Genomic DNA, 27,484 nt, shown 5'->3' with positions numbered 1-27,484 from the left:
AAAGATGCAGGAGGAAATGATTAACAATAGGGCCCACAAAGGGGAAGAGGGGAAACAAAGAGATTCCTTGGAATCTTGTTTTCATGTTGGACACAGGGCCATCTTAACCATAGGTGCCAGGGGTGTGGGGCACTCAGGTGCCGGGCTCTCAGGGGCGCCAGGCCAAGAATCCGATGCCCAAGAGTTGGAGTCTCGGGAAGAGCCCGCCCGTCGGAGACATGTGACTGTAAAGTTTTAATCTGAAAAACCTAATAAATAAATTTATTAAATAAAAAGGAAAGAGGAATATATTGGACACACCTTGATGTAGTACCCGTCATGCACACAGCCGCACCTTTCCATCGGCACGCAGGTTTCCCCATCAGACACGAAGCCAGCAATGCACTGGCAGCCTTCAAAGCATTTCTTGGTGCACAGGGTGGGAGCAGAAAGGCCTGCGCATGTAAGGTCACAAGACCTGGTGCACAGCTCATATTGGCTGTTGGCAGGGCAAGCAAGGGCTGGAGAGAGAAGGGAAACACAGTGATACAATTGCCAAGAAAAGTTCCCCTGCTTCTCATGCACGCAAGGAGGATATCAAGGGACAATTCAAAGGCAGGAGTAATGGCAACTAAACAACTTCCATTACCTTCTCCATTGGTGGTGGTGGGGAGGGAGTTATTGGTTTGGGGGGTTTTGTTCTTGTTTTTATCATGTATTTTGTCCTTTTGTATTGTATTTTTAGGTTGTGAACAGCCCTGAGATCTGTGGATGAAGGGCAGTATACAAATTAAAAAGATAAATTTAATTTAAAAATTGTAATACGCTAAGGGATTTGGTGGGAGTGAAGCTGCTGGCCGTGTTTGGCTGAACTGTCAGAATGTTGTCTGTGAAGGGCAGAGCAAGCGGAAAACCCCCTCTGCCATTGGCTGAGCTGGCTGGAGACGAGTAGGGATGGGTAAATCTGCCGATCTATTTCATTCCCGCCCCCCTATATTAGATTCAGTTCTGCTCGTTTCCATATCAATTTGGAACTTTTCATTTCTTTTTTTAAAAAGGTCCTTGATAAATTTCATCAGTATTTTAAGGGAAATTTCTCCAAATATGCACTTCTTTTTCTTCTTTCACAAAGCAATTTCCCACAATACTGTGTATTTCTAGATGCTATTTTCACCAACATATGCTTCCCCCCACTTTTTTTTTTAATGTGTGCCCAACCACAGTATGTGTATTTTTGTCCACATTACTTGGCTGGAGAACTTCATAGCAAAATTCAGAGGAGAGCAAAGTTTGTTTCTGCTTGTGCACTGTTAATGGAAAGTGTGAAGTAGATAGGTTTGCCTTTGAACTTTGCTTTGAACTTTGTTTTGAACTCTGGACTAACGGATGAACAAAGGCTCAATGCTTTGAGGCTGGAACTGCTTTATCAGAAAGTGAAAGTCTTGTGTGGGGGTTTGAAAAGAAATCAAATGCCCACAGAGGAGGCTTTTAAAATCTTTGATACTTTGGAAGAAAGCCTTGCTAAGGAGCTGAGAGGGTTGCTGGAAGGATGGAGAGAAATGACAGGGCTACTCCGGGAAAAAGATTCGTTTTTTGGGGGTGGCAGCCCCAAGACGACGACAAGATTTGTTATATCCAGTCCCCGAGGTGTGAGCTCGGGGGCAAGGGACAAAGAATTAAGATATTTACAAGAAGAAAAGGAATGGTACAAAGAAACGGAGCAGCTGAAAGAAGATGAGATGGGTACCCTGAGGCTCGTTGCAAGGAGTGTTCTGAACTGTGCCTGGATCTGTGGATATTTGGAAAAAGAAGACATTTGGAAGTTTGGTTCTGGCGTCACCAGAAGAAGGACAATGGACAGAGGGGGAGTGGGGTGAAGTATTAAGTAAAATCTAAAACAGTCTGTTATGGCATTTTGAAATCGGAGGGTGAACACTGTCAGCTATATTTAGTTTTATTTTTTGTTTGAATAAGAAAGGAGATATTTGAAGTTTTTATGTTATTAGCAGCAGTTTAAAGGACAGAGGAGATAGTGTAGATTTGATAAGAATGATTTATGAAGATTTATGATGATGTGTTATAAGTAAAGTCAATATAAGTTGATTAAGTTTATAGACCAAGATGATCAAGATTAAGATGAATGTTTTATTCTATATATATAATTGTGTTTAATTTTCAAAAGAAGAGGTTAAAAAGTAGATTATGGGTATGAAATCGAAGGTGAAAAGGCAGGGGAAGTCAACTGTCAAGATTAAGAAAAAGAAATTTTTTATGAGATGTTTAAATAAGAAGGAAAATCCTGGCAATGTTTGTATTTGATTTATAACTGTATTTGTTTTGTATGTGTATAAATGTTGGTGTGGTTATGGGTGTATGTTGTCATAAGTAAAAAATGTCAATAAATTCTTATAAAAAAAAAAGGTTTGCCTTTAAATGCAAATTAAATTAAATATCCCCTCCATCCCTAAGCACTAGAGAGAGAGAGGCAGGAAACAAGCCTAAGGGCAGTGTGTGGGGTTGGAGGGTCCAGAACTGCAGAAAAAGCTGGGGAACCATAAAATGCTGCAGGCCTGTGGTATATGCCAGTGTTTTTCAACCACTGTTCCGTGGCACACTAGTGTGCCGCGAGATGTTGCCTGGTGTGCCGTGGGAAAAATGGAAAAATTCAAGAGAATTACTTTATATATAGTCAGTATAGGCACAGAGTTAAATTTTTTAACATTTTCTAATGGTGGTGTGCCTCGTGATTTTTTTCATGAAACAAGTGTGCCTTTGCCCAAAAATGGTTGAAAAACACTGGTATATGCTGACCACCAATGGAGAAGCAGATCCACATATAAACTTACGGCAGAAGGAGGCTGTCCTCCATGCCTTGATGTTTGCTCCAGCTGCTTGGCACACAGCAACGTAGGCCTGGAGGCTCTGGCAGAGGATGTCCTTTGCCCCTTGGGAAGCACACATGCCATGGAGACAGCGGTTATAGTACTCAGTCGGCTTTACCAGGGAGTGACATTCGCTGAAGGGGCCTGATGCGGCTTGGATCAGCCCACAAGAGCTCTCGGCCTGATACAGCTTTGTCTCTGCAGCACTGCACAAGGAACATTTCTTCTTGCAGCCGTCTGAACAGCCGGCATTATTGAGCGCTACTTTCCAGGACGCCCCAAACTCTGTCACGTTCCCAGTGCTCTTCTCATCGGGCAGCTGGAATTCGTCGCTCCTGTCACCGTTGAAGTTGCCACAAAGGCCACACATCTGACCTTGGTACGCGCTGGGAACAGATACCAGAACGTAATGGGAGGAATCATAGAGGACCTTTAGGCCAAAATCTGTCTGCAGGACAATATTCTTCCCCTCCTGATTTACCCAAACGTCTCTCTTGTCTATCACTAGCGGCAGGGCGTACATCTCTCCATCCACCTATGCAGATCAGACAGAAGTGAAAAGAAAAGTACATGGGCCGTTATATTAGAATGAAGACATACAATAGTGCAAGTTCATGTGTTTCTAGGATACAACAGGGAGGGAAGCACGAGCAAGTCAGTCGAAGTGTGGGAACTTCCTGTCCCCAGGCTTCCATGCATGTACAAATTGGAACATCTAATAAGGAGATGCATGAGCAGTAGTTACCACTTTGTACATTGCAGCATGTCATTTTGTAAATGTGTAATTGTTTTTAAATTGCTGGTTCTATTTATACCTTGATAAATTTGATGTTGACATTTGATTTCATTTGATTTTGTCTTAATGAATGCTTTGCATTGTTTGATGTAAACTGCTCTGATAACTGAGCAGTACACAAATCATATTAAATAAATCAACAGCTTAGCCAAACCTACCCAGGCATGTAATTTTTAAAACATGCATTTTTTAAAAGGTACGTCTGTTTTCAAATTGCTGATTTTATTTATATGTTGACACATTTTATGCCCATTTGTCTCTAGTGTTTGATTTGAATCGGTATTTTGTATTGCGTTATGTAAATCACTAAGACGTTTTAGTTGATTCAGTGGTATATTGATATTGTCAAATAAATAAATAAAATACACCAAGAATACAGAAAGGAGAAGCCCAATTCATTCACTTATCCTGCTGTAACCTGCAATGCTGGATGGAGAAATAGTTAAGAACCATACACTGAACTTCTAAGTTGGTGGCAGGACCAGCATCAGGCAGATGTTGGGGCCATGAGATCTTGGTAGAGGCCACTACAGGTGCATGCCTTGGGACACTTTTTTTTAAAGCATTCCTGTGCACCAGTCAGTGCTAAGCAGCTGGGTGTGTGAACTGCCATCTTAGCGTCACTTTGAAGCATTGTGGGAAATCTAAATGGCAGCTAAAACCAGACACCAGATGGTGCTTGGGATGTTACTGTCTGCTGCTTCTCCTTCTTATAGGTGAATGGACCAACCAGAGGGAACTTTGTTCAAGCCCCCCCCCCAAACCTGGAGACAGCCCAGCCTGGTGGATCTTCCATACGTGTTCTCCATAGTAGCTCAGTAGCAGAGCATCTGCTTTGCAAGCAAAAGGTCCCAGGTTCAATCTCGAGGTAGAACTGAGACCCGCTGGCCATCAGTGTAGACCAGGCATAGGCCCTCCAGATGTTTGAAGACTACAATTCCCATAACCCCTGACCACTGGTCCTGTTAGCTAGGGATGGTGGGAGTTGTAGTCCCAAAACATCTGGGGGGCCGAGTTTTCCTATGCCTGGTGTAGACAATAATGAAATAAATAGACCAATGTTCTGACTCAGTGTAAGACAGCTCCCTATGTCCACTATTTCTTAGACTTGGCTACAGACCTTTTAGACCTGGGGGAAATTAATGATGGAAGATCAGCAGTGCCCAGTGGAAAGGTAACAGTGCCGCAAGGAAGTGGGAAGTGTCTCTATGTGATGTTTGTATGTGGACAGGAAGGAGACAACTTCCAGCAGATGAACAGAACAGGACACCTACCAGAACCTTCCAGGTCATTCCTTTCACAAGGCTGATGGCGTAACCATGCACAGTGACAACAACCATCTTTGGCACAACTTCGCTGTCACCTGACCCCTCGTTCTCCACCACCACCGAAAAGTGTGCAAGCTCGGGATTCTTGCTGCAGACTTTGGCCAAGGTGTAAGTGCAGGAGCCGAAGAAGTTGAAGGTCTGTCCATCAAAGGTAAGGTACTGGGTTCCTCCAGCCACGCTGCATTTGCCGCAGCTGATGGAGTGGCAGCCTTGGATGCCATTCTCCGCCCTGCACTCCTCTTGAGCCCCACAGGAGACCTTCTGACACTCCACAGCTCCGTTGTCTCCACAGCGGCATCTTTCGTGGCAGGAGGCGCTGGGGACAAAACTGTCTCCCTTCTTGTAGTATCTGCCTTGGTAAACACAGCCACAGTCCCCAACAGGGACACACTGGTCTCCACTCAGGACAAACCCAGCATTGCAGTAGCAGCCCTCTTTGCAGGACATTTGACACCCATCTGCAGCCGAGAGGCCGTGGCAGGTGACAGGGCAGCCATTGCCACAGAGATCATAGCGGGAGTTACGGGGGCAAGAAGGACCTGAAAGGAAACATCAGAGACCATGAACAGCTGAGGAGGAAAAGATGGGGTGGGGGTATCGATGCTAGGTGTTATCTTAGCCAGGTGGAATCAGCCAGGACTCTCTGTTCTGTCATGCACACACACAAAATCATTTGAACTAGTTTAATTTTAATAATCCCCTTGCCAACTTTGCCAACCCGATTTTAGGCTAAAATGTATGTGCAGTGTATTATTCCTGTGTTGCAGGGGCTTGGAATAGATGAACCTTGGGTTTCCTTCACACACTACAATTGTATGATTCTATGATCGCCCCACTAATTACTGGCCCCTCGTGTTGCTGGGAACCATGGTTTGGCTGCTTGTTTCACTCACAAATTTAAGTTTAGCAAATGTATAAACTGCATTTTAAGAAAACGTTCTTCAGAATAATGTAAATAACCCATCTAAAGGCTATTTCAGGTGGTATCAAACTAAGTCATTCTCAGAATAAACCCAATAATATCAATGGGTTGTACCCAATGCCAGTTCAACTCTGAGCAAACCCAAACCTAAGTCAGATCCATTATTTCCAATGGATTTACTCTGAGTAAGTTAGATACTACCCACTCAACTAGTTATATAAGCCCATCAATTCCAATGGGTCTACTCTGAAAATGACAAGCCCATTGATTTCAATGGGTCTACTCCAAGCATGATTCCCCATTAAATGCAACCACACTTCATGATAGTCTAAAAAGTTAGCTTGAGAACAATCAACCACTGCAGCACAAACTCTGCGTGCTAGCAGCAATTTTAAAAATCACGGTAGTCCAATTTAGATAAGTGCTACCTTGTTCAAGCAGATCCAGTACTTACTGCAAAAGGAGGCTGATCGCCACTGCCCGATTTGGATGCCTTGAGCTTGGCAGGCTGTCACATAAGCACTGATGGCACTGCAGAGAGTCTCATGGTGGCCCTTGTATCGGCAGACATCGACAACACAATCCTCGAAGTAGGCTGCTGCATCTATAGCTTTGTGACACTGCTTGAATGGCCCGTCCTTCCTGATGAGGATCCCGCAGTACCGGTCCTCCTTGTAGGTTTGTTTCTGTGCTTCTTCACATACTGGGCAGTTGCTGGTGCATCCATTCCCACAACCAGGGATCTCACCTATCTTCCAGCTCTCTGCAAACTGGTTGACATTGGCTGCTGGGCTCCCACCCTTCATGATCAGATCATCACCGGAATCCTGGTTGTCATTGCCACAGAGGCCACAAAGCGCGTTGCGGTAACTCTTGGGAACAGTGACGTGGACCAGTCTGTTCCAGCCGAAGGTCACGGTAAGATCAAAGTTGGTTATTACAAGGACATGGGTTCCGCTGATGTAGGCCTTCACTTTATCTTCATGGTAGAAGGGCAAATCCACAAATACTCCATCCACCTAGAGGAGACAGAGAAAATGAGGTCAAGGTGCCAAAACATAGCCTGCCAACCCAAAGAAGTCAATAGAGGAGGGTAAATTAAGAATTTGACCAAAAGGTCTATTGCTGGGAAGAAGGAACCTATGGCACTTCAGATGTTGTTGAGCTTCACTTCTCACTACCACAACCATTGCTTATGTTGACTAGAGAAATAGGGGAGATAATGAGTAATTGTGTGGAGTTGTGAGGTTTGTTCAGGTTTAGATACAGGAATATTGTCCATGAGGGATAGCTCAGTCAGTAGATAATGTGACTCTTAATCTCAGGGTTGTGGGTTTGAGCCCCACATTGGGTAAAATATTCCTGCATTGCAAGGCGGTTGGACTTGATGATCCTTGTGGTCTCTTCCAACTTTACAATTCTGTGCTTCTAAATGAACCAAATATGTCACAGCCTATACTTTGGGGGAAGAGCCTTAGCTGTTTTGTGAAACATCTGTCTTGCATGCAGATGATCCTAGGTTCAGTCCCTGACACCTCCATGTAACTTGCAGAATGAGTGTGAAAACTTTTCTGAAAACCTAGGCCACTGATGCCAGTCAGTATCAACAGTACTGAGCTAGATGGGTCAATTGATCTGACTTTATTTGAGGCAATTTCCTATGTTTATTGCTGCCTTTACTTTGCTACTGTAGCTGCTGCTTTAAGACCTAGATTACGTATGTAAGTAAATACTACTTTTGCTTCTTCACATAAACAATGTCTATGTGCAGCTATTATTTTTCAGGGGGAGAAAAGGGGTAATACCAGGGAAAATCCAGTCTGCCTTAAAGCACCCTGGATCATTGTTTCAAGGAGATTAAATCAACCTTGTCTTTGCTTCCAAGTTTAAGCTGCAAAGGATAGTGCACTGCTGATCTCACTCTCGTGAGCAAGGAAAGATAGTAGCTAAACAATATATCTTCTCCTAGTGCCTAAATCAATTCCTAAAGGAATTGCAGCCCAGTGACATCTGGAGGGCCACAGGGTCCCCATCCCTGCACTATCCCATACCATTTCTTCTCCCTATGTCCCCAATACCTTGATTGTGTAAGGATGCTCCTGGCTGATTGTAACGGTTCTGTTGTAAATGTCCAAGGTAACCACAGAAGAGAAAGGCATCGTCTTACTGCCTTGGCTGTTCTGGATCGAGATGGTGAACGGAGTGAGAGTTGGGTCCTTGGAGCAGAGCCCAACCAGCTGATAGACGCAAGTGCCCGAAAAGTCATATCTCTTCCCATCGAAGGTGGTGTAGTGATGGTCCCCAGTTGCTGTGCAAGTGGCATAGCTGATGGGGTGGCAGCCCCGGATGCCATCCACCGTCATGCACCTTTCGCTAGCCTTGCAGCTGGCTGGACGGCACACCACCATGCCCAGGCTGGGATCACACCTGCAGTGAGAGCCACAGGTTTCATCAGCCCAGAACTCTTCCTCTGGCTTGTAGTAGAGGCCATTGTGAGTGCAGCCACAGCTCTTCACGGGGACGCACTTGTCAGTGCTGAGCACGTAGCCTTGGTCACACTGGCAGGTTTCCACGCAGGGCTTATCACATGTCGAAGGAGCAGATCGGTCAGAGCAGCTGGCTGGGCAGGCGTTTCCACAGGCCTCATAGTGGCTATTCTCAGGGCACGACAAAGCTGAAAGAGGGCAAAGCAACAAAGACTTTGCAACAAAAGGAGAGATCAAGTACCAGCACTGCCACATCATGGCCATCTACCACCGACTAACCTAGGTGTCAGAGACCAGACTGAGGATTACAGCTCTGATGAGGAATGGTGGGAACCTCCCCCTCTTGCTGCTCCTGACCAGGAGAGAATCTCCCCAGGAACAAAGGAGCAGTATAGATTTAGAGAATTGGTTTGCAGAGCGACATACGGTAGTTCGGAGAAAAAGAGCTAGGCAGAGCTGAGTGGGGAACAGCTAGGAGAGAGGGATAACCGACTCCCCTTCGCTAGAAAGTGCCCAGCCTTTACCTCCAAGGGCCAGGAGAGCTGATAAGGTTGCTATGCAGAAGGCTCAGTGGTTGCGAGATCAGGTTGCCAGAGGGGGCAAGTGATGGAGATAAGGAGAAGTAGGAGGGAAGCTTAATTGGGAGCACCTTTACTCTGAGAATGGCTGCGTTGTTCTTAAACTGGTAAGGGACTCTAATTGCTTTGTTCTGCCAATGGACGGCCAAAGGGGGGGGGAGGAAGCCGTTTCTCTGAAGCCTGACACGGGATCACTGGCGGAGGAAGAGGAGTGCGGGGGGAGCACACCGCCCCCGGCAGCTCAATCCCAGTGGGGTGCCATCATTGCTGCCCCTCGATCACGCAGAGCACCACACAGGAACGGTGCTAGGGCTTCTGGCTCCCTAGGTGAGACCAATCTTCTGGTGCCCCCCACTCCCCTGCCAAAGCCTGCTTTAGCGGGAGGTGGGGGGTGGAGAGGCAAGCAGCGGTTTCTCCACTGTAGCAGAGAAGCCACTGCTCGCCCATCCCGCCCCCTGCCCCCGCCAAAGCCTGCTTTAGCAGGAGCCGGGTTGGTGTAGGGGGCAAGCAGCACCTCTCCGCTACAGCGGAGAAGCTGCTGCTAGCCTGTCCCGCACCCCCGCCCAAGCTAGGCCAGCGCCCCCTTCATTTTGGCGGCTTAGGCGGTTGCCAAGTTCGCCTAAATGGACGCGCCAGCCCTGGCACCATGCCCCCACAGGCGACTTGCCATGCCCCTGTGGGCAGCACACCACACCCCCAGGATGCGAGCCAGCCTCACCCCCACCTGCTCTACACTACCCCAGTGCTGGAACATGAAGCTCTGCCACTGCCAGGGATAGGATCACAGGAGAGAGAGGGCAGACAAAGACCATCTCAGGGTCTTTTTCAGCAAGTGTATCCTCTCCCTACCTGCACAGGATCTGCCATCCACAATAAAGTGGGAAAGATTACATGAGACAAGGAGGCAGGCAAAGACCACCCCAGGACCTGCTCCAGGTAGACTATCCCCTCCGCCCCCCGCACACTTCCACAAAGCCACCTCTTGTAAACTGCTCTGTTGGAAGGACTGAAGAAGAGAGAGGGAAGCAAGCAAGGAAAGGCCACCTCAGCTCTTGCTCTACCTCCTCCACCCCAGAGGGCAAGCTGTCTTCTGCAGTAGTGGATGGTGTGGTGGCTGCGGTGCACACCTGACTTCTGGTCAGTTTCATCACTGCTCTTTCCTGGGAGGTTGAGGCTGGGGAGTGAAATCACCGTGGTGCCATTTTATTTTATTTTTTGCACTGTACTGACCTCACCACCTCCATTCTTGCCCTCATCTTCCTGGTAAGCAGCACTGATGCAACTAACCAGAGGTTCAAAGGAGTGCCACTGCCCCACCATGGCATTCACTATGGGTCCTGTGGGAAGAATTTCAGGAGCAAGAAAAGGGAAGGTACATACGACTTCTGGCTAGACTGTCCTTTCCCCCGCCCACTATAGGGCCATTTGCCAGCCACTATCCTTTGGAAAGGATCCTGGTGACTTTTAAATATGTTGATATTGTTTGCATTTCTGAATATATATATTTTTAAAAGTTAATGTTGCCTGCAAGCCTTCTTAGAAGGATTTGTCTCTAGAAAGGCAGTATATGAATAATTGTAATTAATAAACACATATAAGTTAAATCATGGGGCAAGCAGTGATGCTCGAGAGATTCGGTTTCTGCGACTTCTTTGGAAACTGACCTGGTCCACTCCTGCCATAACTACATGCAGAGCAGAACAAAATGATCCTTCAGATTTCAATCTTCAAATTTTAAGTTACAGTTTTCAGCTCAAAAAAATTAACAAAATTTGTTTTAAAATATAGATGTATTAGAATACAATATATTTGTAAATGCATATGTTGGGAATATATGCATTTCAATATGTATTTTGTAATGAAATGTATGTTTAAAAATGTATTTCAATATGAAATTTGTGCAGCCCCTACCTCTCCCTCGAGCAAACTGTGAGTCACATGAGACAAACCATGAGCAGAGATTCAGACTTAGCACTAAACCAAACCATGGCTGAGCCTTGGGTAGCATGGCAGCAGCTGCAGGGCTGTGCGCGGAACAAAGCAGCCATGATTCTTGTCCTTTCATGCTTAGCCATGGTTTAGCTTAGCAAACCAGATCAATGAAACTTTGTTGGGGATCAGCATTTGAGGACTGGGAGCGCAATGCAGGGGAGCTGCTTTGCTCCCTGACTCATTCTTACCACAACCGCTCTGTGCTCTCCATTCGTGGATGACCACGCCTTCCTTGCGACAGTCAGTAGCATAAGCTTCCAGCGCTTTGCACAGTATGTTTTTGGCCCCATGGTTGAGGCAGACGTCATAGAGGCAGCTGTCAAAGAAGTTGTCAGGGCTCAACTTGTCATGGCATTCACGGAAGGGTCCCTCTCCCAGCTTGGTGAGAAGGCCGCAGAATTCCTCGCTTCCAAAGAGCTGCCGTTGGCTCTCTTCACACGTCGGGCAGTTCCCATCGCAGACGTCCCAGCAGAAAGGGTCGCGGTCGTTCACCTTCCAGCTCTTAGCCCACTCCACCTCAGAAGCAGGCTTGTGGCCTGCGGGCGTCACCATCTCGTCATCTGGGTTTTGGTTGAAATTCCCGCAGAGGCCACAGATGGTGCCGTAGTAGCTGCTGGGCAAAGTGACCTCCAGGATCATGCTCCAGTCGAAAGTCACCACCAGGCCAAAGTTGGTTTGCAGCACAGCGTTTAAGCCACTCTGGAAGAGCCACAGCTTCCCGTCCTCCAAAGTTACAGGCAGGCTTGTGATGATACCGTTCAACTGTAGGCAGGGGAGAGAAAGTCGTCAGTACACTAGTTTCTGAAATAGTACCCTCAATTGCCAGCTCAGGACCCTGACACTGTCTCCCACTGCCTGCAAAACTGCCCTTTACATGAGCACCCTTGGCGCACATCCCTTAACTGTTCTCCAGTCCCTGTCAAAAACACCCCTCCTGGACCAGATATGTACCCTGTTTGTAGGCAAAAATACAGTCACTATCTAGGACCTGGGAAACCAGGGAAATAAATACAATAACTAAATAAAGGTGACAACAACAATGGTTGGTTGGTTTGTTTTTAAGTTGCCAGTACTCACCATATAGTTGTTACAGTAAGTACATTTTAACATTTGGGAGGGAAAAAAGCTGCCGGTACTGCATACCCTTGAGTATCCCAGAAAACAAAGCACTGAATAATAATCAGGGATATTTTTTTGCATTTATATTTGTTTATTTAATATGTCAAAATGATGGTTTGCTGTATCTATATTATGATGTCCTATGACTATGACTTTAAGAAAAAAGTTTATTCATTCATACATCCATATAAAATTCAGTGAATATAGCATTTATTTATCCACACTAGGGTTGCGCAAATATGTCGTTTTGATGTTTCTCTCCGTTTCTCATTTTCCCAGCATAATTTCATTCCCCCCCCAACTTTCCACACTAGTATGTTTGCCTAAGGAAAAGGAAGTGCTGCCGGGAAGGTGTATGTTCTGAGTAGAGTCCCAAGGGCCCAATGGATAGGCCTGCAGGACGACATTTGGCTCTCAGGCCTGAGGTTCACCATCAGGAACACCCCAGAGGGCTTTTCTCCTCTGTAGCATGCCCTGATGTATGTAAATGCCCCTTGGGATCCTTCCCAACTCACTCCACAGTTCCGTAATTCTAAGACACCACTGCAATGACTCACCCGGATTCTGCCCGCTTCCTTCCTGCGGATGGAGATGCTGTGCCCGTAGACATAGATATTGGCCTGTCTGACGTAGGACATGGTCTGGCTCCCCCGGTGATCATTCTTTGCCTCCACTGTGAACGGCACCAAGGTGGTGTCATTGCTGCAATACTTGGCAATTGTGTAGGTGCAGGTGCCCTGGAAGTCAAAGTCTTTCCCATCGAAAGTGTGGTAGTGAGGGTCTCCCCAGCCCCAGCAGGTCTCGTTGTAACTTGGAACGCATGTTGCTCTGCCATCCTCCAGCTTGCACGTCTCCTTGGTCCGGCACTTTAAGGCTTTGCAAGGATCTAAAATGAAAGAAAGGAACCATTGTGGGCTCGATGCAGGAACCATTGTGGGCTCGATGATTTTTCTTAAGAAGCCCTCATGAAACCAGCATGCTGTAAATTTCCCCCAGTATGTACTTATTTATGCAAGTTTGCTTAATATGCACAATTTTGCAAGTAATTTCCCCTACTATTTTTGCACGCCATGTAATATTTCTGCATTACTATACATGCATTTTAAATAAATAAATAAGTAATTTATTATTTATACCCCGCCCATCTGGCTGGGTCTCCCCGGCCACTCTGGGTGGCCTCCAACAAATATTAAAATACAATACAAAGTCACAAATTAAAAACTTCCATAAACAGGGCTGCCTTCAGGTATTTTCTAAATGACAGGTAGTTGTTTATCTCTCTGATCCCTGATGGGAGGGCGTTCCACAGGGCGGGCGCCACTACCGAGAAGGCCCTCTGCCTGGTTCCCTGTAGCTTTGCTTCTCGCAGTGAGGGAACCGCTAGAAGGCCCTCGGTGCTGGATCTACATACATTTTACCTATTTGTATGCATTCCGTACACATTTCTAGATTCAAGCTGTAAATCTACGATAGCTTATTTCCATTGCACATAATTTATATTATTATTATCCACTCATTCTCTGTGGTTCTTGATATTATGACCATTTTTAATTGTTCTTAATGTGCTTATTTTTAATGGTTATATTTAGCATGGTTCATTTTGGGAAAGCGGCATACTTCTAAGCTGACAATGGCTTCCCTGGAGAACTGCATTGCAAAATTCAGAGAAGACTGGACACACAAGGATGGCTTTGTTTCAGTTTGCGTATTGTTTTAGGATGTGTGGATTAAGTAGTTTCATCTTGGAATACAAACTAAATTGACTCCCCCACCCCACCCCATCCCTAGTTGAGACCTGGGTCAGCCGCATCCTCAAACTGTCCTTCTGAAAATGCATCCAGCCTCTCACCTTTATTGACGCAGCTCATGACCCCATCCTGGACCTCGCAGGCCTCATCGCTGGTGCAGCTGTGTGACTCGCAGGTGACTCCCCGGCCTGGGACGCAGCTGCAGATTTGTTGGCATTCATTCAGCATGACTTTCTCATGGGGCTGCCGGGACATTTGCCAAGGGAAAAGCAAACCATTAAATGACCAACCACCATAGCCTTTACTGGTAAGCACATATTTCAGTTACGTGAAGGCCAGACTGAGGAACAAGTTCCCAAACCGTATGTGCTCTACCTGCAATATCGCTTCCAGATCATTCTACAAAGAGAACTCAAGAATCTAGGCTCCCATATATGGATATATCATGGGTACAATCTGCTAGTGTGGTGTAGTGGTTCGAGTGTTTGACCAGGACCTGGGAGACCAGGGTTCAAACCTCCACTTGGTCATTAAGCTCAGTGGGTGATTTTGGGCCATAGAGATTCAATGGTGGTGGAGTAGAAATACACCACACATGAGGTGGAACCTGCAAGAAAATGGTAGCAGTCCTAAAGGGTGCTATTTCCCCAGTATCAGTGCCAATGTGGCCATTTGCAGCTTAGAATCTGCCTTCTTCTGGAAGATAAGAGAATATCTGGCCAACTACTAAATGGCCTTGGCCCAATATACCTGAAGGAGCGTCTCCACCCCCATCATTCTGCCGAGACGAGGTCCAGCTCTGAGGGCCTTCTGGAAGTTCCCTCACTGCAAGAAGCAATGTTACAGGGAACCAGGCAGAGGGCCTCCTTTGTAGTGGTGCCTGCCCTGTGGAACGCCCTCCCATCAGATGTCAAGGAAATAAACAACTGTCTGGCTTTTAGAAGACATCTGAAGGCAGCCTTGTATTGGGAAGTTTTTAATGTTTGATGTTTTATCGTATTTTTCATATTCTGTTGTGAGCAGCCCAGAGTGGCTGGGGAATCCCAGCCAGATGGGCAGGGTATAAATAAATTACTACTACTACTACTACTACTACTGAGTTCTGTTTACTGTTTGCCAATGCCTGGTTCTTGTGTGATGCAAGACCTTGGATAGCCACTGCCTGAAGAATACAAAACTGGGATAGGCTCAGTCATACAATTGGAAGGTACCTCATAGGTCACCTAGTTCAACTCACTGCCAAGGCAGGAAATTCATTGCTACAGCATCCCTGATAGGTGGCAATCCAGACTCTGCGTAAAAACCTCTAATGAAGGAGCAACCACCACCTTCGTCCTATCATCATGTTCTTCCAAATGTTTAGGCTACATCATTTTTTCCCTTAGAATTTGAACCTATTGGTTTGTGTTCAGCCCTCCAGAGCAACAGAAAATAAATGTGACTCATTAGAATGAACCTCTGAGGGCCACATTCCCTTCTGGGCGATGTTCTGAGGGTCACATGCCACAGGTGGGCAGGGCCAGGGCAAAACTGAGTGGAATTTAAATATAAACTAATTTTACCTTTGTACAGTAGTCGGGTTCCTACACACGCTCACACACTCCTCTCTATCCTCCATCCAGTTACGAAAGAGGCATTATGAGTTCAAGGACACATTCTAGCCAGGTAAAAAACACTCAAGGAAAGTGTGAAGCAGGGCCAGTGAGGGGTTGTGGCCTGGGGAGAGGGGAGTGTCCTGGATATAGTCCAGAGGGGCAGATAGAGTAGCCTGGAGGGCCACATTTAGCCCCTAGAGCTAAGGTTCTCCACTCCTGGTTTTATAGCCCTTTAAATAGCTGAAGAGGGAACTTCCTACCTTGCACTTGTTCAAAGCAATGCAACGCTATCTCCTTTAAGGGAAAGCACCTTATAATATGTTCCATTGTGATTGCACCCGCAGGTCTCCACCGTGACGCAGTCAAGGCCATCAAAAAAGAACCCGTCATCACACTGGCAGCCCTCTGCGCACGTCCTGGGGCATATTCTGGAGTCGGTGATCCCAGCACAGTGAGTGGAGCAGAGATCAGCACAGAGTGAATAGTGGCTGTTTGGAGGGCAGCTGAGAGCTGCAACAGAGAAAGGTTTAAAGAAAAAGGTACATGACAAAAATTTTAAAAAGATTTTTATAATAATAATACTACCTGTAGTTCTCAGTACTCACGACAAAAGGATGGACTCCTCCAGGTCTGGATGGGGATCCCAGCTTCTTGGCAGGCAGAGGCGTAGCTCTGGATATTTTGACACAAGGCCTCACTGTCCCCATTGCCCAGGCACACATCATAGATGCAGTCGCTGAAGTACACACTGGGGTCCACCTTTGCATGGCAAACACTAAAGGGGCCGTCCGATGCAGTGAGGATCCCGCAGTAATGGCGCTGTTTGAAAACCTCTTCCTTCTTTTCCTCGCAGACTGGGCAGCTGTTCCCAGAGCATCCATCTGAGCAAGGTCCAACTGCCCCACGGACTGGAACCTTCCAGGCAGCACCAAATTTAGCTACATCAGAGGTTGTCTTGCCATCAGGGAGCAGGAAGTCGTCTTCCTTCTTCCCATTGTAGTTCCCACACAGGCCTTGCATTTGGTTCCAGTAGCTTCCTGGGACGGCAATTGTCACACGGTAAACCAGGTCGTAGCTCACAATAAGACCAAAGTCAGTTTCTATCAGGACTTTAGTGCCATGCTGATAAGCTCTGAGACGTCCACCAGAAAATTCAACGGGTAGGGAATGAAACACTCCGTTCACCTGGAAGAAGGGGACATGCTGTCTCAAAGGGCAGATGTTCAAAGGACACAAAACTAGTCTCAGGGATCTTTGACCCTCCAGCAATAGGCCCTTATCCCACAAGTATTGTTGAACTCCACCCAAGTTGACATTTTCAGAGGATTTGCATGCGCTGGGGCACCTTGTGAATGGTTCAACATGTAACAAGCTCATGACCAAACTTATCTTTAAGGTCTGTTGGAAAGTAGATTCTTGTGTATAGCCATATGTAAACATATCCACTCACAAGTATCCATTCATATGCAAATCTAGTGTGCACATTGTATTACTGGAATTGGCAGAAGGTCATACTTCCTGGATGCTAAGGAAGACAGATTGTATTATAGCAGCCCCATCTCAGAGCGGCTGAATTGGTGGCTCTTCTGCTTAAGACACTCATCACTGGTTATTTTTGAGTAGCGCAACCCCTTCAGCACAAAAACTACAGGACTACAGATTAGTGGTAGTGTCCATGATTTGCATGCAAAAGATCCCAGTTTCATTCCCCAGCATCTCCAGGTAGAGCAGTAAGAGACTACCTGTCTGAAATGCTGGATAGCTGCTCAATGTCATTGCAGAGCAAATAATACTGAGCTGGATGGACCAAAAGTTTTACTCAGTATAAGGCAGCTTCCTTTGGCCTAACCAAGGTGAAATGCAACTGTGGTCTTCTGGGGAGAAAAGGGCAGAGGGGATGTACAGTGGTACCTTGGTTTACGAACTTAATCCGTTCCTGAAGTCCGTTCTTAAACCAAATCCATTCTTAAACCGAGGTGCGCTTTCCCTAATGAGGTCTCCAGCCATCAGTGCCCTTCCACTGTTTGGCTTCCATTCATAGACCAAGGTAAAGTTCGCAAACCAGAACATTACTTCGGGTTTTGCAGAGTTCATAAACAGAATAGTTCGTTAACAGGACTGTTCATAAACCAAGGTACCACTGTACTAATGTAAAACTAGAGCCATGATTAAAGCAGTGGGCTTTCCCCCCAAGTCTGGATTTATTCAGTGAAGAAAATCTCATGTTCAAACATAGCAGCTGAAATTTTCATTGAAATGATAGGGCTGTAACTTTTCACTGGCTTAATCAATAGCTTCATTAATGTTTAATTGACTTAAGATGTGCAGGAGATAATATATACAGATAGCTATGTTTGCATCAGCTACTGGCCATTACACTTTGTGTACAAAAGTACAAACATATGTTAGCACCAATGAGGAGATAAAATTGCCAAGTGAAACTGAAAATTACACAATTAAAAATTCAGAGAGGATAGTTGTGACCCTTATTTTAAACATAGGTGTGCATGAGTGAGTGTTAGATATAATTCATTAAAATTAGCTTTATAAAATGAACTGTAGATGGCAAACTCCATCCAATGTGCACTTTCTGGACAAGTACCTGGATCGGAACACAGTTATCTGTCAGCTCTCACACATCTCTGAATTTGGTGATGCAATTCTTGGCTCAGAAATACCTCAAATGCATATATGACATCAGGTGTAGGCAGTGCTATTTTTATAGAAAAAGAGGTGCTGGAACTCACCATGAATATCTCCCTGGTTCTCTTATAATAGCAATGGCACCCACCTGAGAGGTGCCAGAACTGAGTTCCAGCGAGTTCTGGCTGAAAAAAAGCCCTGGGTGGATGTAACGAGCAGGTGGATGTAACTTGGCCAAAATAGCCTGGTATGCCTAATTAGTATGTAGTAGTATGTAGTATAGACACCCACAACTGGGAAACACTGGCCTACAAGTGCTCCAATTGGAGAACAGCCTTTACCAAAGGTGTCGTGGACTTTGGAGACACTCGAACTCAGGATGAAAGGGAGAAATGCGCTAAGAGGAAGGCACGCTTGGCAAACCCTCACTGTGGTCAACTCCCAACCGGAAACCTATGTCCCCACTGTGGAAGGACGTGTGGATCCAGCATTGGCCTCCACAGTCACAGCATGGAAACACCTACCTTGATCTGTCCCTTCTTGTTCTGGATCAGAGTAAGTGTGGTGCCATAGACTTCTACAGAGACCATCTTGGCAACCGAGGCTTTTCTGCTCCCCCAGGCCTCATTTTCTTCAGTGATGGTGAAAGCCTTCAAGTTCTTCTTGTCTATGATGGCAGCCTTAGCAAGGACATAGGTGCAGGTGCCCTGGAAGTTGAAGCGTACTCCATCAAAGGAGATGTAATGGGGATCGCCAGAGACTGAGCAAGTGGCTGAGCCAACGGGGTGGCATTTATGGATGCCGTCCACTGCCCTACACTCCTCGCCAGGGCCACATGAGGTTTCCTTGCAGGCAACCGCTCCACCAGCCTGGCACACACACTCCACGTTGCACTTGCTGGTTGGGTAGAAGGTTTGCCCAGCTGTATAGTACCGCTCCTGGTAGACGCAGCCACACTGAGACATGGGGACACAGCGGTCGCCGCTGAGCACAAAGCCTTCATCGCAGACGCATCCTTCTGCACAGTGTGCTGAGCAAGGCAGAGGAGAGTAGAGGCTGCTGCAGGTCTGTTGGCAGCTCCTGGCACAGAGCTCGTAGTGGCTGTTTCGGGGACAGACCGGCTCTGGAATGAGAGGGTTAGGAAATGCATTTCCCATCAACATCAGAAACTCTTCTATTTCCGTTACTACACTGGAGACTAACATAAACCCAGATTGTTATGACAGCATTGCTCACCCTGTTTCCAATGTTCAGGAACGAGTGCTGTTGCTTATGTAGCCAAAGCGGCATCACCCACCCATACAGGAAAGGGAGATGTCAGCAGGCTCAGGAGAACCTTAAGGGGCAACCCACCTACCCTAAACAGCCCAATGGAGACAGAGCATGCTCAGGGGGCCACAGATTATTGGCTGCCTGTTGCGGATGTGGAAAACTGTGGGATAGTGAAGAGGGAATGGGAGGGTTGGAACCAAGGCTGAGGGCCACCTCAGCAGGCAGATGCTGGTAGGTGGAGAGAAACGAAACATGGAAGGAAAGAGCAATGTGTAGGGACAGAGAAATATGCCAGTTCTGGTTTCTCATTATTCCAGTGTTAAATCCAGTTCTCCATATTTCCACAACAGTTTGCATCCCCCCCCCCAAAAAAAAACAACAACGCTCAAATGTTCCCACAAACATTCTTCAACATTTTAGAGCATATTTCTCCTTATATATTTTAATGCAACTTTCCCTTTTATAGCACTTTTTCATGTGTTATTGTCATTGATATATGCATTCGTTATCCTTTACCCGACCTAATATATGCTTTTTGAGCACATTACTTGGCTGGAGAAATGCATTGTTGAATTTGGGAAAGTGTAGATTTTGAGGGGTGGCTGCCTTTTGGTTCACCCATTGCTTTGGAAAGTGTGAATTGTGTAATTTCACCTTCAGATGAGAACTGGATCAATTTCTTATCGCTCCTATCCTTTATGCCATGTGCACCCTCTAAACTAACCCCATTCCACCCAATCCAGCAATACTGAGGGGCCCAAGGTTAAAAACAAACACTGCCCTAGGGAGCTCCACCCTCTTCCCAACTGGAGCAAACTGGATTATACTTACTCCAGAATATGTGAATCCTCCAGATATATATGGTCACCTGTATGGCTTGGCAGGCTGCAGTGTAAGCAGCAATGACATGGCCCAGCACAGCCTTCTGACCATTAAAGGTGCAGTAGTCATAAACACAGTCCAGGAAAAACACCTCAGGGTCAATTCTGCCATGGCACTCCCTAAACGGGCCACTCTTGTCCACTAGGAGTCCACATTCTGCACTGACACCTCGCTGGCGCTGGGCAATGTTCTCCAAGTCCGGACACACCCTGGGGCTCACTTCTCCGCAACCCAGAGACTCGGCCACCTTCCAGCGCCGTCCCAAGGCTGTGGAACCTGAGGCTGGCCCAGTGTCACTGGGTGCCAAGTCGTCTTGTTTGTTGCCGTTGAAGTTGCCACAGAGACCGCCGAGGGCCCCTTCATAGGACTTTGGGACAGTGACTGTGAGGCGGCTTTGCCAGTCAAAGTTGACTGTGAGGCCAAAATCTGTTTGCATCACAACATCCCAGCCCTTTTGATAGATGAGGACTTGGTCCAGGCCCATCCTGTAGGGCAAGTTGGTCAGCAAGCTGTTCACCTTGGAGGAGAGATAAAGTGGGAAAGGTGAGTGGGGAAGATCAGGCTCAAAATCTGGTGCTATGGCTTTGAGCTATGCTAAATGATGGCTTAGCGCAGACATTTTTGGTGCATTCAATTGACATGCAATTGCCGACTCATGTCGCAGCCAGATCAGCCGAATCAACCCTGGCGATCAATGGGGTGACAGATGTCGCAGCCAGATCGCCCTCACATCCACATTTTTTTTTAATGCAACGGCCTGTGGGCTATGCAAATTAATATTTAATATTTAATATTAATATTTATTATTTGTACCCCGCCCATCTGGCTGGATTTCCCCAGCCACTCTGGGCGGCTTCCAACAGAAACCAAATACAACAATATCAAACATTAAAAACTTCCATAAAAAGGGCTGCCTTCAGGTTTTTTCTGAATGTCAGGTAGTTGTTTATTTCCCTGACCTGTGATGGGAGGGCGTTCCACAGGGCGGGCGCCACTACCGAGAAGGCCCTCTGCCTGGTTCCCTGTAGTTTTGCTTCTCGCAGTGAGGGAACAGACAGAAGGCCCTCGGCGCTGGATCTCAGTGTCCGGGCTGAATGATGGGGGTGAAATAAATAAAATTTGTTGTTGTTGTTGTTGTTGTTGCCGACACATGGGTTCTTTTGGACCCAGAAGGCAGAATGAGGGTGGAACAGAGGGTGGAACAGGGTGGAATGGGGACGGGGCCCACATATATGTGCTCTATAGATGTGTGCAGGCTTTTAACAGACTCGCTCACCAAAGGAGGCCTCATTTAGACTCACCAGAACTCTTCCACGATGAGCCCAGCTGACTGTTATCTCCAGGCCATAGACTTGAACCTTGACCAGTTTGTTGAGGGATGCAGACCAGCCGCCCTGGCCCGAGTTCTGGACTAAGACTTGGAAATCCACCAAGTCGTTGCGCTTCTGGCTGAGTCCTGCAAATATGTAGAGGCAGGTGCCCTGGAAGTTAAAACTCTGACCATCAAAACCGTGGTAATGAGAGTAACCGGCAGCGGAACAGGTGGCATAACTGGTTGGGTAGCAGTTCTGGAGGCCATTTTCCACCCTGCACTGTTCTCCAGCCTTGCAGCTGGCAGGCTGGCATTTCATCTGCTTGCTCTGCGGGTCACAGACGCAGCGCTTTGTGCATGTGCTGTCTCCCCAGATCTGCTCGCCGGGGGAAAAGAGCTTCCCCTCGAAGGCGCAACCGCAAGCTGCCTTGGGGATACACTTCCCAGCTTCGAGCACAAAACCCTCGTTGCACTGGCAAGTTTCCACGCAGCGTGATGAAGAGCAGTTGGAAGGAAGAGCTTGGTCATTGCAAGTGGCAGGGCAGGCTGAGCCGCAGAGCTTGTACTGGCTGTTCTCAGGGCAACGGAGCACTGAGAGAGAGAGAGAGAGAGAGAGAGAGAGAGAGAGAGAGAGAGAGAGAGAGAAGAATAAGGGCACAATTATCCACAATCCCTTTCTTTTTCATTGGGATTTATTACCAGAGGGACCCATTACTCCCAGCAACAATGCTAACAAAGCCTTTAGGTAGATTGAGATGGATGCCCCAAGCTGCTGAGGTTGGGTGTTGTGAAATAGAGGCAATTTTTTTGTCATTTAATTTACAGTGTTATTTGATACAGGTGCCTCCTGTGTTTTATTTGTTTTGAGCAATGTATAAGTGTTTTGAATTTTTGGGAAGGAAAGCATTATGAGCATCAGCAATTTTTCTTCTGGGAAACGGGCAATTTGCGGTGCCCATGACAGTTTCTTATATTTCCAAATGTGATCCTGCACCCAAAGGATCTTGGGGACCCTTGTCATAAGCAATTAATTCTACTCACAGCAGCCCGTGAGTCTCCTCCAGTCCAACAGGGTTACGCCTTCCCTCTGGCAGGCATCGGCATAGCTCTGTAGTGCTTGGCACAAAGTTTCTCGGTGGCCTTCATAGATATAGAGGTCATAGGCACAGTTTTCCACAAAGATTTCGGGGTCAACAACAGAGTGGCACTGGCTGAACGGACCGCCCTCCCGTTTGCTGATCCAGCCACAGAAAGTCTCCACTTTGTATTTGATGAGCACCTCCAAGGTGACCTTCTTGCATTCTCCATGGCAGTCATCCCAGCAGAGCTTGTTGCCATCTTCCACTTTCCAGCTCTTCCCAAACTCCACAGGGCTGGGGGCCAAGGACCCAGCCGAGGTCTTGAAGTCATCAGTAGGGTCACCATTGTAGTTACCACACAAGCCGCAAACGTTATCAAAGAAGCTGCTGGGAATCTTCACCCAGAGACGGTTGTTCCAGTCATAGGAAACCTTCAGTGAGAAGTCGGTCTCGATGGAGACAGAGGTCCCGCTCTGGTATAGACGCAGCTTCCCCTCTTGCAGGGAGATGGGCAGCCGGGAGCGTTGGTTATTCACCTGGTACAATATGTTACTGTTAGATATGCATTATGGAAGCCCCTAGTGTACAGGGGCTGGCTGCTCCTAGAAGGATAGAGTTGGGAGGTGTTCCAACTACCTGCTGTGAAACAGGACAAGCCACACCCAATGTGGCACCCAACCTATGCAATCCAAGTCATGGTGTGCCACAGTAAGCTATTTAAAATAGAACTACACATGCCCATTCAGAAATATCAGGAGGGATAGTCCTAATAGGATGATCAGTCCTCAGTGTAATTAGCACATGCAAAAGTGACACAGAATAGAAGTTGACTGACCCATTCATCCCTAGCCTGATATAGGCCCTGGTTCATGCAGTTAAGACAATGGTATGCTATTGTTCTTACCCTGACCATGCCATACTCCTTTCTGGCCACACTTATGTGGTATCCATGGACCTGGACCGTCACAAACCCTATGAAGGACACGCTCCGTCTGCCTTGGTTCTCATTTTTGGCTGTGATGTGGAAAGCTGGGAGTGTCGTGTCCGATCCGCAGGTCTTGGCCAGTGTGTAGGTACAGGTGCCCATGAAGTTGTATTTCTGCTTGTCAAAAGTACGGTAATGGGGGTCACCCAGAGACCAGCAGGTGGCAGTAGATTGCGCCACACATACAGGCTGGCCATTCCTGATCTGGCAAGTCTCCTTCTTCCGGCACTTGGTGGAACTGCAGGATGGTTGGGGGGCAGGTTGAGAGGCTGGCGAGAAAAGAGGAGGGGTTAGTATAACAGTGGGGAAGAGAGGAAGAGAATGGGCACAAGAAGGGAGAGAGAGGAGAGGTCAAAGGGGTGGCCTTCAATCCAATCAGAGCGATAGATTGAGGGATGGAGGCAGCCATTTTTTTTTCTTGTATACCCCAACTCATCAGACAAGTTAAATGATAAAGTTCTGATAGCAATACTTAAGCTATCCTCCCATTGTCTGATCTTCTCCATATACACGCCAAACACTTGGAGATGAAGGTTGGTGGGTCCATGCCAATGTTTCAGGCCCTCAACATCATGCATGCTGCTAGCTAAATCCTCTAGATGTGCACATGCTCAAGGCAACATTTGGAAAAGGCTGCCTACCTAGGCATGCACAGTTATATAGGCACTGCACACAGCAAAGGCTCTTGCACTGGGGCTATAGGGCAAAGACCTCCCAAGGAGAATTTCAAGGATTTTTTTTTAAAAAAAGGATTTCCCCCCAAAATCTCAAAGCTACACACGCTTTCCTGCCTTGCACACATTTTCTACTTACATTTTAATTTAGAGAAGCTCCTGGTGACATTTCTGTCCATCTTCTATTATCTGGCCAATGCTCTGCTCCACTCAGCCAATCCCAGTCCAAATGTATTGCTATGGCAAGAGGTCCCTCCCATGTGTTTCCGGGCAGAAATGCCACAAGAGAGTTGTATATTACTAAAACTGTCAGCTACTCAGTCCTGTTGACAATACTGAGCTAGGTAGTCCAATGGTCTGACTCAGTATAAAGAACAGACTGCTTTGGAAGGTGGTGACATGCAAGGTTTTTAAACAGAGGTTGGATGGCCATCTGTCATGGATGCCTTAGTTGAGATTCGTGCATTGCAAGGGGTTGGACAAGATGACCCTTCCAACTGTACAAATCTATGATTCTAAGGCAGGGCCTATATTCCTATGTTTCCATGAACTGGAGGCTATCTTTGTATCCAACCCTTTCTCCAAGAAGCTCAGTGCTATGCACAAGGAGTTAAGCCCAATTTATTTCCCCAAGAGCCCTGTGAGGTTGGTTAAGCTGAAAGAGAGAGATTGGCCCAAGATCATGCATTGAGTTCCATTGCTGAGCAGGGATTCGGACCCTGCAATGCTGATCATCCTTTGCTCAATGGAAATTCAGCACCTTGAACTCCCACCTTAATAAGTCCCACAACTCACCACTATGGCAGAGTGCCACTGCACCATAGGCATTCCTGCTGGCAATGCCAAAACTTAGCAGGGCAAAGGGGATGCTGGGGTGTGTCATGGAATGGGTGCTTTCTTTTTTCCCCAGACTGTACTCGCTCCAGGAGTATTCTGTTCCTGGAATCTGTCTCCAAGAGGCGCCACTCAAAGCACGACCATCCATGGTGATCCCAGAAGCAGCAGCGGTCTTAGCAACGATGAACGCAGAATTGTCAAAGTCCTCCAGGCCCCCGAGGGTGTAAGATGTGCAGTAGCTGAACACGTCAGGGATACTAAGGAGGAAGGGGTCAAAGGTCAGGCTAGAACGGGTACCACCGGTGCAAAAGAAGAAGACCTGGATGCCCATGTTGGCTGTGATGTAAATGGGACCTGAACGTGAGACTTTCAGCTGAAGCACCTGCCCGGCCACAAGGTTGTAGTTCGTATGGATCCCACCAGAGACACAGGTGACTGTGGTGGGCTGGGACGCCACTATGTACGCAAGGTCGTACTTTGTCTGGAAAGAGAGTGGGAGGAGAAAGAAGGCCCGGCCCCAGCTAGACACTGGCAGAAGCTGCTCCACCACATGGTTGCAATTGGTGTTCATATTGGCGCAGGTGTGCCCACTCAGCACTGCCACTGGTCGCGCTGATCTTACAAGGGTGCCAGAGAGGTCTTGGCGGCTCTGGAGCTGGATGGCTTCGTAGGGAGAAAGGACGGCATTCAGCTTGCTGCCTGCTGGGTAGATGCGCCCCTGGAATCTCACGCTGCCCTTGAGATAGACCTCCACCGCAGTGCGGTCCTGCCATGCGATGATGGAGAACTCCTTGTACGAATTGGACAGCTCTCCAGGAGGTGTGAGGACATAGTATTCTGTGCCTAGGCTGTGGACTGGGTAGATCACGGTGGTGTCGGCTGTATTCTTCTTGGAGTTGAGGGCCAACACAGAGATGTCTTGGTTAGCTTTCACCACAACAGTGTAGCAGAATTTAGCCGTGCCGGCCATCTCAGCATAAGCTGGTATCTTCACCTTTGCAGTCTGACCCCGGGCGAGGGGGAATTGGCTGTGGAACTTAGATTTGTAGACTGAGATGGTGACTGTGGTAGAAGGTGAGTAGCCGGAAACGAAGAGCTGGAACTGAGCTTCAGAGTAGTCCAGTTTGTGGTTTTGCAGGAAGGCTGTGATGAACTCCCGGCCAGTGGGCATTATGGCATGGAAGCCTGGAAGAAAAGAAAGAAAAGTAAGCATGCTCTCCCACTGTCCTTCTGCAACCCAGAAAGCACTTTTGGGGGGCTGCAATCTCACGTGTTTTTAGGCACCTCATGAGATTTGGGAAGTGAGGAATTGGTCACCTGACTTGCCCAGGAGCATATCCCAGAAGACATACATCTGGGTTTGGATCTCCAAAGGTTGGATGGTATGATGTCTGGGTATTATGACAGGGTCTATAAAATCCACCAAAATATCTGACAGTGGGAAATAGATATTTTGTTTTTCCTTTAATTGAACAAGGACTTTATGGGAAGACAGTAAAAGAATCCAAATGCCCAGGTAGTGCCCACAAGTCTTGACAATGTGCCCTACCAAAGGGTTATCCCATCAAAAAAATTATGTACACACCCCAAAATAAGAATACTTATTACATTATCTAACAGAGTGCCCCCATGTCAGACGTTTCCAACTTCCCAGTGCAATAGGCATTTTTTGGAAATTTGAGAAAGTGCCATGGGCACCCCTCACAAAATGGATGTCAAAAGGGTGGCATAACACAAAATGGATCTAGAAGAGCAGAAAAAGAGACAGGACCACAAAAGATTGGAGGGGGAGGCAGTGACATCAGCCCCAATGCACTCACAGAGAGACATTCTTTGCTGCTTCCCTCTGTTCAGCATGGAAAAGATGGCAAGTGTCCAATCCTCACACCCAATGAAATGTGGGCGTGCCTAAGGGGTTGTGTTCAAAGCAGGAGAGGCTAAGCCAGTGCAAACAGGAACTGGTGGGGGGGGGGAAGCAAACACTTCTCTCATGCATTGTGGATATTTGAGGTGGCATATACAGAGGTCATGTGTGCCAGAGAAGATACTGGCAGACCCATGAGCCCCTGGCTTCATCTGGGCTTCTCATGCATGTGTAGTTAGCTCTTTTTCAAAAGGTTTCATTCTGGCCAGCAGCTGTTTTGCTGGGGAATGGGAGACTGAATCCAGACTTGCCTCTCTGCCCCCTAACAGCCTGCTTCCTGGATTTCATTTATTACCTACTGCTACTGATGCTACTACTTCAAGCATCTCTTTAACTTTAAATGAGACTGGGGTGGAATCTACACACATATAAATAACGGTGTGAAAATGTTTGTTTGTTGTTGTTTTTAAAAAAAAGTTTAGAAAAATATATTGAATTTGCCATAGCTCCC

General features: G+C 47.0%; 1 protein-coding gene across 1 annotated transcript in view; it reads right to left on the bottom strand.

The window, feature by feature from the left end:
- The window catches only part of LOC117051585 (IgGFc-binding protein-like), a 30,737-nt gene extending 4,448 nt beyond the window's left edge, over nt 1-26,289 (bottom strand). The window contains exons 1-16 of the mRNA XM_033158124.1: nt 25,071-26,289; nt 23,518-23,867; nt 22,576-23,149; nt 21,524-22,125; nt 20,172-20,739; nt 18,593-19,191; nt 16,031-16,610; nt 15,736-15,935; nt 13,932-14,073; nt 12,640-12,968; nt 11,152-11,725; nt 7,986-8,581; nt 6,362-6,926; nt 4,932-5,524; nt 2,826-3,396; nt 301-500 (exon numbers count right to left, since the gene is read on the bottom strand). Of these exons, the coding sequence (XP_033014015.1) occupies nt 301-500; nt 2,826-3,396; nt 4,932-5,524; nt 6,362-6,926; nt 7,986-8,581; nt 11,152-11,725; nt 12,640-12,968; nt 13,932-14,073; nt 15,736-15,935; nt 16,031-16,610; nt 18,593-19,191; nt 20,172-20,739; nt 21,524-22,125; nt 22,576-23,149; nt 23,518-23,867; nt 25,071-26,280 (8,253 nt within the window). The 5' untranslated portion in view covers nt 26,281-26,289. The remainder of the gene's footprint in view (nt 1-300; nt 501-2,825; nt 3,397-4,931; nt 5,525-6,361; nt 6,927-7,985; nt 8,582-11,151; nt 11,726-12,639; nt 12,969-13,931; nt 14,074-15,735; nt 15,936-16,030; nt 16,611-18,592; nt 19,192-20,171; nt 20,740-21,523; nt 22,126-22,575; nt 23,150-23,517; nt 23,868-25,070) is intronic.
- Between the last annotated feature and the right edge of the window lie 1,195 nt (nt 26,290-27,484).

Source organism: Lacerta agilis, chromosome 8, assembly GCF_009819535.1.
Source record: "Lacerta agilis isolate rLacAgi1 chromosome 8, rLacAgi1.pri, whole genome shotgun sequence".
NCBI lineage: Eukaryota > Metazoa > Chordata > Lepidosauria > Squamata > Lacertidae > Lacerta > Lacerta agilis.
The sequence above is the reverse complement of the archived record's forward strand: the minus strand, read 5'-3'. Positions and strand labels throughout refer to the sequence as shown.